The sequence below is a fragment of the Ochotona princeps genome, chromosome 2 (genome assembly GCF_030435755.1).
Source record: "Ochotona princeps isolate mOchPri1 chromosome 2, mOchPri1.hap1, whole genome shotgun sequence".
NCBI lineage: Eukaryota > Metazoa > Chordata > Mammalia > Lagomorpha > Ochotonidae > Ochotona > Ochotona princeps.
In genome coordinates, this window is record NC_080833.1 from 3,198,983 (window position 1) to 3,211,573 (window position 12,591).

Sequence of the window (12,591 nt, forward strand, 5' to 3'; positions counted from 1 at the left end):
TCCTTGGCTGCCCTCTGGTTTGCATTCATGCCTTGGTCCTGCCCAGTTCCTGAGTGGGACCACAGGCCCGGAAGGCCAGGGCAAACAGCCTGGTCTCGGTTGACTCCAGTCCCACCCCTTCCAGAGGCCTGAAGTGGCCAGGCATCATGGCAACCGACATCGATTCTATTTAAGCAGCCAGACCTGGTCAGGGGGCACTGCATGGCCATGCTGGGCACCTGGTCAGCATGTTGTGGGGCACGGCTCACCTGCTGGGCATGCATCTTTCCCTGGCCTGGGCTCTCAGCTGCTACGAGACAGAGTCCTCAGCTGACTTCAACCTCCCTGGGGACTACCTCTTGGCCAGCCTGCTCCCCCTGCATGGGAAATGCCAGCGCGTGACACACAGACCCCAGGTGACCCTCTGTGATCGGTGAGTGATGGGTCACCTGGGGGACAGTACCTGGCCCCCAGGGCCCCTCTGCCTTGCCCTGGTCGCCACTGGGTCACTTGTTGAACCACCCACAATCTTTGCTGTATTACATTGCAGTTCCATGTAGTTCCTGCTCCTCCCCCCACCCCATGGTAAGTGTGAGTCCCCAAGGAACAAAAATACAGAGTTGTTGGCGCTGGCGCTGTGGCACTGTGAGCTGAGCTGCCGTCTGCCTATGGGATGTGCTAGTATTCCTGTGTAAGGTCCTAGCCACTCTAGTTTGGCTCCAGCTTCCTGCCAAAGAGCCTGAGAGAATGAGAGAAAGAGCCTGAGAGAACCATTTGGGGAATGAGCTAATGTATGGAAGATCTCTTTCTCTCTCTAGTAGTAGTTTAAATTCATGTGTGTATGGGGAGAGATGCAACAGTTGATACCTCAGGAATTTGGCAAAGATAAATTAGAAAGTCAGAGGTTTAGTCAGTGAAAAATGGCTGCTTTTTGGTTTGAGAAAACCACTGTTTGCAGACTGAACGAAGGATAGTTCCAGAGGCCTGAGGGTGCTGTCAAAACTCGGCTGCGGGTTGTCTTACACGTTGGCAAAAGAGGAATGTTCTAGAAATCTTAGACCAGCACAAAGAACTGGAGATGGGAGCCTGGGAAATGAAACGGGCTGGGAGAGAGGCAGCCAGGTGAAAACCAGCTAAGACAACTGAAGGCACTGAGCCTCCTTGGAGCGATTCAGGGGACGGAAGTAGCAGAGTGATGGTAGAGCATGCTCAGAGGTGGAAAGAACGAACAACAGCGCAGGCGAGCACATGGTTCAGACAGAGCCGAATCAGGTCCCCCAGCAAGGCCCTGCTGGGTTCCAGACAGTGCCCCCAGTAGGGGCCGCAGAGCACACAGGCCCTAAATGTACCAGGGAGCAGTGCAACGTTAGTCAGGCTAAGCAAGCAGGTTCTGTGATTTTGTACCCACCGATGTAGGCAAAGCGCCCAGCGGTGTTGGGTCTAATGCCCATGTTATGGTGGAGGCATTTAAATCAATGGACTGAACAAAACAGATGACCCTCCAGGATGGGGTGGGCCTTGTAAGAGACAAGACTGAGGACTGGTGGGTCTCAGGACAGGACGTCTCATGCCCGGATCCCTGACGCCAGCCACCATGTATGTGCACGTGGTGAGTTGTCCCTGGGCTATCAGTGAGCCATTTGGCACCAGGATCCGCCTGCTGGCTGCCCGGCCAGGACCTCTGGGGTTTTGGTTCTTTGAATCGCTGCTTAGGTAGCTCCAGTTTGAACCCACTGTTCTTTTGGGACGTGAATCAATCCTAAAGATTCCCAATGACAGTAACTCTTCCTTTGAAGAACTTGTAATCACTGAACAATGCTGACCACTGAACACCAGTCCATGCAAAACCTAAGGCTCAGGGCTTTTCCTGCAGGTTCATATCCTATTACCTGACATGATGATGGAACAGGAGAAGGGTCACGTTATGCAGGGCCATGACATTAACTAGCACTTGAGAACCATACCCAGGGGTAGATTCTATGGAGGATGTGTGGGCCAAACCCTGTGGAAATTCTAGCCCCACAGGTTAGCTCAAGAGATGGGGTGGTGATGGACTAAGCTAGGTGTGACCAAGGAGCCTGCCATCAATCACAGGTAAAGGAACTGACAATAGTCTGGACCGGTCAAGGCAGCAGCACCTGAATGTGCATCCTGAATAGGGTGTGGGGTAGGCCGGGCTGCAACGTTCACCAGCTCATACAAGACCAAATAGAAGGCCAGACTTTCGCCAAAACCTGGCCTAAAACCCACTGGCATGTATGAGAACTGGGTCTGGGAGTGGATCAAGTGGAGGAACTTGGGATACTCCCCTGGTGAGTCATAGCTCCCACTGGTGAACATGTGGTCTAGACCTGGGGGTCAGACAAGCTGGGCAGAATAGCTCCAATAGCTGGCTAATGTGTGAATTGGTATTGGAACAGGGTGTACCGGGCAGGACTGAGCACACTTTAGCCCACAAGCAAAACTAGACACCAGGATGAAGCACAGGTCATGCCGAGCTAGGCTCTTGCACCTACTGGTCTGCCAGGAATGCTAAGCCACAGTGTCTAAGGCAGAGGCTGGGACAGGTGAAGGGCTGAACCCAGTTGAGTCAGAGCAACGACTGGCAGGTGCATTATCTATGGCTGGGAACAGGCCCGGTTGGGGATCTAAGGGGACACCCTGGCTGGGTTGAGGTTCCCACCAAGGGGCACGTGGGCTGGAATGGGGGCTGCGTTCTGATCAGGATAGAGTTGTAGTCTCCCTTGGCACAAGTGTGGTCTGGGACTGGACACACCAGGCTGGGCCAGACTCCAATACTCTCTGGTGTCCTGGAGGACCAGGGTAGATGTGGGACGGACTAGGCTAGGTCTCAACCCCTACTGAGCCATGTGTGAGACATATGTGGGAATGGACAAGTCATGGTTGGGCTGAAACATCCAACAGCAAGGACCAGTTTGGGTTGAAGGCCAGCCAGGAAAAGCCACTGTTGCTGCTAGAACAGGAGGCGAACTGAGTAGGGCTGGCTCATGGTCCCCCTGGTATGTGTAAAATCTGGCATTGGCAGAGGTTCTGATGGAGGAGCCTGGGCAATTCCTTTGGCAGGACACAGTCCCTGCTGGTAAGCGCAGAAGCATGACAGGAAACAGCCTAGAATAGGCCATGGAAAGTTTCCCACTGGCAAACATTTAGCATGGGTTGGGGGCAGACCAGGCTGAATCAGTTCATGTCATCCACTTGCAAATCCAAGCACCAGAACCCAGTGTGGGTCGAGCCAGGTTCGGTCGCGACAAAAACCAGTGCACAATACGGAATGCCAAGGTGAGGTTGCCTATACTGGATGTGACTGCAGCGCCCAACCAGCACACGTGAGAACCAGGAAAGGAGGGGGCAGAGCCAGCCGAGGGAATGAGGGGGGGTTCCCTTGCTAGACAGCTACTCCCACTGGAGAGCGTGAGCTGGGATGGGGGCAGACCAGACTAAGCAGGGCTACAACACCTGTGCGCCTCATGTGGACTAGATCAGGGAAAAGCCAGGCTGGGCGGATTATTCCTACTGGTACAATCTACAATTGGAGTGGGTGAGGGTTGTTTGGGCTTAGCCTCAGCATCAGCTGGCAGAAGCTGGCACTGGGGGCTAATTCTGTCAAGTCTAACCACAGAACCACCTGGAGAGTGCATAATCTGGGAGTGGGAGAGGACTGGGAGGAAAGTAGTGGGCTCCTCTCTCTTGGGTTACCGCTCCCCACGGGAGGGCATGAAAACTAGGACAGGGGTTGGGGTGGCTGGACAGAGAGACACCCAACAGCATCTGTATAGGCTGCCTAATGGAGCTGGTTAGATGGAACAAGGCTTTAATACCCATTGATATGTACGAGAGCCAAATGGGATGTGGGACAGACTGGACTAGTCTGCTACGCATACTGGCAAACCAGGGTAGGAGGCAGGCCTGGTGGGGGTTACTGTGGGTCGCTCCGACTAGGCTGCAGCTCCCACTGGTTTATGTGAGGGCTGAGTATGTGCTGGGCAGAGCCAGGCTGGACTGCAACACCCATTGGCTCCAGTGAAGTCGGGGCTGAAAACAGAACCGAGCCAACAATTGCAACCACCAGCTGATTGGGGCGATGGACTGTGCCGGGCCCTGTACTTGCTAGTACATACAAGAATCTGGTCTGGGAACACCTCAGACAAAGTTTTTTTGGGGATCTCCCCAATCGAAATGCCGGACTCAGAACCCTAACCAAGAAAAGACAGAAGACAGAACAGGTCAATCAACCACCTCAGCTATATGTTGGCAGCGAAATACTGGGCAAACGGAGACTCTATGATGGACTATGTCAATCAGTGGATTCTTTTTTTTTTTTTGTAAGATTATTTATTTTTATTGGAAAGCTGGATATACAGAGAAGAGGAGAGACAGAGAGGAAGATCTTCCATCCGATGATTCACTCCCAAGTAAGCCACAACGGCCGGTGCTGCGCCGATCCGAAGCCGGGAACCTGGAACTTCCTCCAGGTCTCCCACGCGGGTGCAGGGTCCCAAAGCTTTGGGCCGTCCTTGACTGCTTTCCCAGGCCACAAGCAGGGAGCTGGATGGGAAATGGAGCTGCCGGGATTAGAACCGGCACCCATATGGGATCCTGGCGCGTTCAAGGTGAGGACTTTAGCCGCTAGGCCCCTGTGCCGGGCCCAATCAGTGGATTCTTCAAAGACCTCATCGTGCTTGGAGTGGCGAGACTGGCAGTGACTCATAACTAGTGGACTATCAAGACCACTTGAGCAAGAATCTCAGAGCATGCCCCACATCTGGGACTTGGGGAGGGTGGGAAACTGGGTGGGGCTTCTCCCTCAATATCCCCCTTTAAACATGAAGGAAACAATATGGAAATAATAGTCTTACCCACTTTCCTATAGCCCTGGAACTTTTTACCCCAATTAGCTATGTAAAGATTGTGAAAAATCTAAAAAAATAAATGGCAAAAAAAAAAAAAAAAAAAAAAAGACTGTGGGTGGGCAAGGGGGGAATTCGGCCTCTGGGTCGCCTCTGCACACCGCAGTACAACAGCAGCACTTGCCCGGCACGCTGGCTTGCCCTGCAAATCTCACACACGCCAGCCCCTGGAATCCTGCTAGTTCCTTAAAATAAATGAATCTGGGCCCGGCGGCGTGGCCTAGCGGCTAAAGTCCTCGCCTTGAAAGCCCCGGGATTCCATATGGGCGCCGGTTCTAATCCCGGCAGCTCCGCTTCCCATCCAGCTCCCTGCTTGTGGCCTGGGAAAGCAGTTGAGGACGGCCCAATGCATTGGGACCCTGCACCCGCGTGGGAGACCCGGAGGATGTTCCAGGTTCCCGGCTTCGGATCGGCACGCATCGGCCGTTGCGGCTCACTTGGGGAGTGAATCATCGGACGGAAGATCTTCCTCTCTGTCTCTCCTCCTCTGTGTATATCTGGCTGTAATAAAATGAATAAAAATCTTTAAAAAAAAAATTTAAAAAAAACAAAAAACCTCTCTGTATCTGTAGACATGAGGGAACGTCAAAAAGCTTGTAGAATATGCATATTATGGAAAAAAAATGTCTTGCACTAAAAGCAACTCAGCTTTCAAGTCTTTTTTGCTCCTGCTCTCTGCAGCACCTTCCTAGGGTTCACGATGTCTCCCTAGAGAACCCTAGTGAACAGGTGGGTCCATGCTATGTGCATTATCTGCAGGTGAGCCCCTGCCCCTTCCATGGCCCTCTGTGGCCCTGTGTGACCTCAGGCCATGCCGAGGTGTTGCTTGTAGGGGGCAGTTGACTTGGCCATTTCTTTCTGCCCTTGAGATGCTAGAAGGTCAGACAGTCAGGGGAGGCCGGGGCGGGGGCGGTGAGCACGATTCCAAGCCTACCAATTCTGGCTGCCTTTCCCCCACAGGCCTGGCAGCTTCAACGGCCACGGCTACCACCTCTTCCAGGCCATTCGGTTTGGCGTTGAGGAGATCAACAACTCCACAGCCCTGCTGCCCAATGTCACCCTGGGGTATGAGCTATACGACGTGTGCTCCGACTCGGCCAACGTGTACGCCACCCTGCGTGTGCTCTCCCGGCCCGGGACGCACCACGTGGCCATCCGAGGAAACCTGCGGCACTACCTTCCCAAGGTCGTGGCAGTCGTGGGGCCCGACACTACACAGCATGCTGTCACCACTGCCGCCGTGCTGGGCCCCTTCCTGGTGCCCCTGGTAAGCTGTGGCCGGGCAGTGGGCCCTTGCCCATCCCCTCCTGCTAACCTGGATCTGCCCTCCCTTCTGAGGCCAGGCCAGCTCCTAGGGACTCAGACTTCTTTCTTATTTGACGGCCACCTGTAAGCTCCCCTGCTTCTGCCCTCAAGGTAAAGCCCACTTCCTGTGTGCCTGCTGTGGACCCTCATGCCCTCTTTCTATCCCTAAAGCTCCCATGCCTTTGCTAAGAATGAGACCTTCTCTGCTTTCCTGCTGCCAGCTTGCCCAGGGCTCCCTTCCCTCGCCTGGCTGCCTCCCCTACTGCCTCCAAGGCCTTCGGGTCACCCCGCTTATGGAGCTCAGTCCCTCTGGTTCCTGTGGCCTGGCTCCTGCCCGGCTTGGGAGTCCCTCCCAGCTGGCTCCTTCTTGGTCTGTCTTCCAGACAACACTGCTCTCTGCACATTCTCTCTCTCTGTCTCTCTCTCCCCCCCTTTGCCATGGGACTTCTCTGCTTCACCCTCTTGAGCTCTGCTCCCTGTAGAAACGCTCTGGCGCTCCTCGGTGGCCTGCAGGTTGAAGAGCAGGGCCTTTAGCTGTAGAGTTAAGCCCCCCTGCCATCTCTGTCCTGTCCTGCCCTGCCCAGCGCTCTTTCTTCCTGGCACAAAAGCTATAGCTGAACGCAAAGCCCTGAGGTCCCCAGACACCCAGTACCAGCACCTCCCTGGAGGTTGGTTTTGTTTGGTGGGCTCTGACTGCAGGCTCCCCCTGCCCCTCCCATGACGTGCCCACTTCTTCCTTGGCCTGCACGAGGCTCTTTGTGACCTGCCCCCCTCTCCTGCTGTGTGCTATTCTCCCACACCTAGCACAGGGACCTGAATGCGGGCTGTATAGCTGGGGAGGAGGGGGGACCCTGGGTTCAGGCAGATGCTTCTGAAGTGGGTGCTGGGCCCCCCACAGATCAGCTACGAGGCCAGCAGCACGGCGCTCAGCGGGAAGCCACAGTACCCCTCCTTCCTCCGCACCATCCCCAGCGACAAGCACCAGGTACAGATCATGCTACTGCTGTTGCAGAGCTTCGGCTGGGTCTGGGTCTCGCTGCTGGGCAGTGACGACTACTACGGCCAGCTGGGAGTGCAGGCGCTGGTGGAGCTGGCCATGCCACAGGGCATCTGTGTCGCCTACAAGGACACCGTGCCTTCCTCTGCCCAGCCGGGCGACCAGAAGATGCAGGAGGTCGTAGCCAACCTGATCCGCTGCAACACCACAGTTGTGGTGGTTTACAGCAACCGGCAAATGGCACTGGTGCTCTTCCGGTCTGTGGTGCTGGCCAATCTCACTGGCAAGGTGTGGATCGCCTCGGAGGACTGGGCCATCTCCACGCACATCTCCACCTTGCCTGGGATCCGGACCGTCGGGACGGTGCTGGGCGTGGCCATCCAGCAGAGACTTGTCCCCGGCCTGCGGCAGTTTGAAGAGGCCTACGCCCGGGCACACAAGGTGGTCCCTGGGCCCTGCCTCAGGGAGGCCTGGTGCAGCGCCAACCAGCTCTGCCAAGATTGCCAAGCGTTCACAGAACACATGATGCCCGCTCTGGGAGCCTTTTCCATGAGTGCAGCCTACAACGCATACCGGGCAGTGTATGCCGTGGCCCACGGCCTCCACCGACTCCTGGGTTGTGCCTCTGGAGTCTGCTCCAAGCGCCAGTTCTACCCCTGGCAGGTAAGAGAGCCCAGTCCCAGGTACCCTAGACTGGGCAAAGCAGCCAATCCTGAGAGCAGCAAGAGGGGCCGGGAGGCGAGGGGCTGGTCTCCTCCGTTAGATAAACCCTTCCTTTCTCTGAACCTGTCTCCTGTTTGCCAGGCATCAAAAGTGGCCGGAGCTAAAAACTTTTGCAAAAGAGTCCTTTGCCACAGGTCTCCTGTGAGGGGGCTAATTGGGCAGCTGAAAGGGCATCCCAGGAGGGGACAGGGCTCTCAGGAAGGCAGGCACCAGACCACGTGGGTGGACTGAAGTCACCCAGGATGGAGGCCTCAGGATGCCCCATGGCCTTGACTCCCTGTGCTCTGGGCTGCACTGTCCATGGTGTCTGCTTGTTTCAGCTTCTGGAGGAGATCCGCAAAGTCAACTTCCCCCTACATGAGGACACTGTGATGTTTGACGACATTGGGGACCCCCTCAGTGGCTATGACATCATCACCTGGGACTGGAGCGGGCCCCAGTGGGACTTCACTGTCATTGGGTCCTTCATGTGGTCTTCAGTTCATCTGGACATAGATAAGACCAAAATCCAGTGGCCCAGAGAAGACAACCAGGTAATGAGGGTGTGCCCACTCAGCAGGTGGAGAGAGACAACCAGGTAACGAGGGTGTGCCCACTCGGCAGATGTAGAGAACACACTTCCCAATGGCCACAATAGTCAGGACGAAGTCAAGTGAAAGCCAGGAGGCAAGAGCTTCTTCCTGGTCCCCCCTGGGGGTGGGAAGGGCAAAAGTACCCCCTTCTGCTGTTTTCCCAAGCTCATCAGCAGGGAGCTGGATTGAAAGTGGAGCAGTGGGACTCCAATTGGCACTCATGGGATGGCAGCATTGGAGGAGGCAGCTTAACCAGCAGCACCACCATGCCTGTCTCAGCAGGTGCCTGACTCATGGACAGTCTGGGGGTGACGGTTACTGAGTTGTGCCAGGCAGGAAGGGTACTCCAGGTACTAAGTCAAAAACCCTGTACCCAGTCTTGCTAGTGGAGCTAGCACACAGGTGTCCAGCTGGGCACCGGCTCACTCAGTCGGGGCTCTGCCCTGTGCACTGTGTAGAGACTCTTTTTCTTTTTTTAAAGATTTATTTATTTATTTCTATTGCAAAGTCAGATATACAGAGAGGAGGAGAGACAGAGAGGAAGATCTTCCGTCCGATGATTCACTCCCCTAGTGACCGCAACGGCTGGAGCTGAGCCAATCCGAGGCCAGGAGCCTGCAGCCTCTTCCAGGTCTCCCACTCGGGTGCAGGGTCCCAAAGCTTTGGACCATCCTTGACTGCTTTCCCAGGCCACAAGCAGGGAGCTGGATGGGAAGCAGGGCTGCCAGGATTAGAACAGGCGCCCATATGGGATTCCAGCACATTCAAGGCGAGGACTTTAACCACTGCGCTATTGCACCAGGTCCCTGTGCAGAGATGAGCTGTCTCTCGCCTGGGCTCCTCCATGGTGCTGCAGGACACCCGCGGCCTCTTCCAGGTACCTCCATCGGTGTGTTCCAGTGACTGTCTGGATGGACACCAGCGAGTGATCGTGGGTTTTCACCACTGTTGCTTCCTGTGTGTGCCTTGTGAGGCCGGGACTTTCCTCAACATGAGTGGTGAGTGAGTGAGAGGAGCGGGAAGGCTCAGCAGGGTCCACACAGCACACAGTGGGGACATCGTCGGCCTGTGTTGTGTCACTGGGCCATCAGTGAGGTACAGGGTGGAAGACATCTGGAAACCCTCGCCTTTGATCGACGTGCTGTTTCATCCTGGATCCAACCTCTTCCGTCCAAACACACCTGCTGTCCTCCCATCGTCCCTGCATAGAGGCCCTTCTTGTGCTCTTTCTAAAACTCACTGGCACCGGAAGGGATTCTGTGCAGGCAGGCTGCAGCGTCTCCGCAAGGCACCTCCCAGCCAGCAGTGGAAGGGGCAGGCCACTAAGGGTGCTGTGCAGGGCTGGCCCATGGGGTGGTGGGACTGCATCTTTTCTGTCCCCAGAATTGGGGCTCAGAGCCCAGCTGGGGGCAGGGGACAGCTCGGGATGATGGATCACGGAGAAGGTGGACAAGGCCCCTTTCCTGGGCTGGCTGTGCCCATCACCGGAGAAACCATGTGTCCCGGCTCTGCCAAACCTTCTGCGCCTTCCCTTTCAGAACCGCACAGCTGCCAGCCCTGTGGCCAGGAAGAGTGGTCACCCGAGGGGAGCTCCACCTGCTTCCCACGGACTGTGGCCGTGCTGACCTGGGACGAGCCCATCTCCTTTGTGCTCCTGACAGTCACCATGCTGCTGCTGCTGCTGCTGCTGGCCACAGCCGGCCTGTTCGCCTGGCACTTTCACACTCCTGTTGTGAAGTCTGCGGGTGGCGGCCTGGGCTTCCTCATGCTGGGCTCCCTGGCGGTGGGTAGCTGCAGCCTCCTGGGCTCCTTTGGGGAGCCCACGCCGACCTCCTGCGTGCTGCAACATGCCCCCCACTTCCTGGGATTTGCTGTCTTCCTCTCCTGCCTCACCATTCGCTCCTTCCAGCTGGTCATCATCTTCAAGTTCTCCACCAAGGTCCCACCCTTCTACCATACATGGGCCCAAAACCACGGGGCCGGCCTGTTTGTGGCAGTCAGCGGGGCGGTCCAGCTGCTCATCTGTCTGATGTGGCTGGCCGTGTGGACCCCTGTGCCCATCAGGGATTATGGCCACATGCCCCAGCTGGTGCTACTGGAGTGCACAGAGGCCCATTCCGCGGGGTTCATGCTGGCTTTCACCTACCACATCGTCCTCTCGGCCTGTGCCTTCACTTGCAGCTACTTGGGCAAGGAGCTGCCTGAGAACTACAACGAAACCAAATGTGTCACCTGCAGCCTGCTGCTCAACTTCGTGTCCTGGGTCATCTTCTTCACCATGGTCAGCGTCTACCGCGGCAAGTACCTGTCGGCCGTGCGCGTGCTGACCGGCCTCATCAGCCTGAGCAGCGGCTTCAGCGGCTACTTCCTCCCCAAGTGCTACGTGATCCTCTGCCGCCCGGACCTCAACACCACACAACACTTCCAGGCCTCCATCCAAGACTACACCAGGCGTTGTGGTTCCTCCTGACCAGGGCGCCAGACAGGGACAAGCTGAGGGCAGCCGAGTCTTCTGCTTCTCTTTGATGGTCTTTACATAGTTGATAAGGGTGCAAAGGGTCAAGGGCTACTGGAAAGTGGGTAAGACCATTGTTTCCACATTTTCTCTCTTTTTTTTCTGTTTCTGGGGGGAGGGGGAGATAAAAGGAGAAGCCCCGCCCAGCCCTCCGACCATCCCAGGTCCCTGATGTGGGGCATGCTCCAAGGGTCTTGCTCAAGTAGTCTTTTTTTTAAAAAAGATTTATTTAGTTTTATTGTAAAGGCAGATATACAGAGAGGATGAGAGTCAGACAGAAAGATCTTCCATCCGATGATTCACTCCCCAAGTGACCGTAACGGCCGGAGCTGCACCGATCAGAAGCCAGGAGCCAAGAGCTTCTTCTGGGTCTCCCATGGGTGCAGGGTCCCAAGGCTTTGGGCCGTCCTCGACTGCTTTCCCAGGCCACAAGCAGGGAGCTGGATGGGAAGTAGAGCTGCTGGGATTAAAACCAGTGCCCATGTTGTATCCCAGCTTGTTCAAGGTGAGGACTTCAGCCACTAGGCCACCGGGTCAGTTCCGTTCAAGTAGTTTTAATAGTTCAATAGGTCTGAATTGCTGCCAATCTTGCCACTCCAAGCATGGTGAAATCTCTCCAGAATCCACTGGCTGACATAGTTCACCTCAGAGTCTTTGTTTCCCTAGATTTTCACCTCCAAAATGTGGCTGGAGTCATTGATCGATTTGTTCTGTCCTCTGTCCCCTGTTGCAGTACCAGGTGTCCTCTGCAGGTTCCGATGGACTGCCATATCCTCCATGTGCACCTGGATATGCTGTCCACTGCTCCATCTGAGCCTCTGAGGCGGCTCAGCTTTGACACATGCACTCCATGGTCAGATCATGGAACCTGCACTTCTCTTCATGGTTGGGTTCTGAGATCAGCAGTTCAGTTGGGAGGATCCCCATAGAAACTTCATCTGAGGTGATCCCAGACCTGATTCTTGTGTGTGCTTGCCAGTGCAGGGCCTGGCAGTCTGTCGCCCCAATCAGTTTATGCACATGCTGGTGGTTGCAATTGCTGGGTCAGTTCTGCCTCCAACCCTGTCTTCCACATGAACCAATGGGTGTTGCAGTCCAGCCCGATCCTGCCCACCACACACTCGACCCTCATGCAGACCTTTGGGAGCTGCAGCCTAGTCGGAGCGACCCACAATAACTCCCACCAGTCTGGCCCCCTGCCCTGGTTCCCGTGCTTGCCAGTATGTACAGCAGACTGGTCCAGTTTGTCCCACATCCCATTTAGCTCTCGTACATGTCAATGGGCATTGAAGCCTTGTTCAACCTAACCAGCCCCACTATCCACCCCACACACATGTCGGTGGGTGCCATTCTGTCTAGCCACCCCTGCCCCAGTCCTGGTTCTCATGCTCTCCAGTGGGAGTGGTAACCCAAGAGGGAGGAGCCCACTATTTCCCTAATGGGCCTATTCCCACTCCTGGATCATGGAATCTCCAGGTTGTTTGAGGGCAGTGGATTTTAACCTCTGGGGTGGACTCCAGGTGTGCTGCCTAGGGTCTGGGAAGTCCAGGAGGCCTTTGGGTCACCCAGTCT

The 12,591-nt window shown here is 55.8% G+C and overlaps 1 protein-coding gene across 2 annotated transcripts; it reads left to right on the plus strand.

Annotated features, from left to right (window-relative positions):
* Nucleotides 1-142: 142 nt before the first annotated feature.
* Nucleotides 143-10,980, plus strand: TAS1R1 (taste 1 receptor member 1). 2 transcript variants are annotated; one of them, XM_004596081.2, is made up of 6 exons: nt 143-412; nt 5,868-6,174; nt 7,111-7,872; nt 8,253-8,465; nt 9,382-9,502; nt 10,043-10,980. In XM_004596081.2, the coding sequence occupies exons 1-6, from the start codon at nt 228-230 to the stop codon at nt 10,972-10,974; spliced, it is 2,520 nt and encodes an 839-aa protein (XP_004596138.2). In that variant the 5' UTR covers nt 143-227; the 3' UTR covers nt 10,975-10,980. The 2 variants fall into 2 exon arrangements, with proteins under 2 accessions (XP_004596138.2, XP_004596139.2); XM_004596082.2 differs by lacking the exon at nt 7,111-7,872.
* The last annotated feature ends 1,611 nt before the right edge of the window (nt 10,981-12,591 follow it).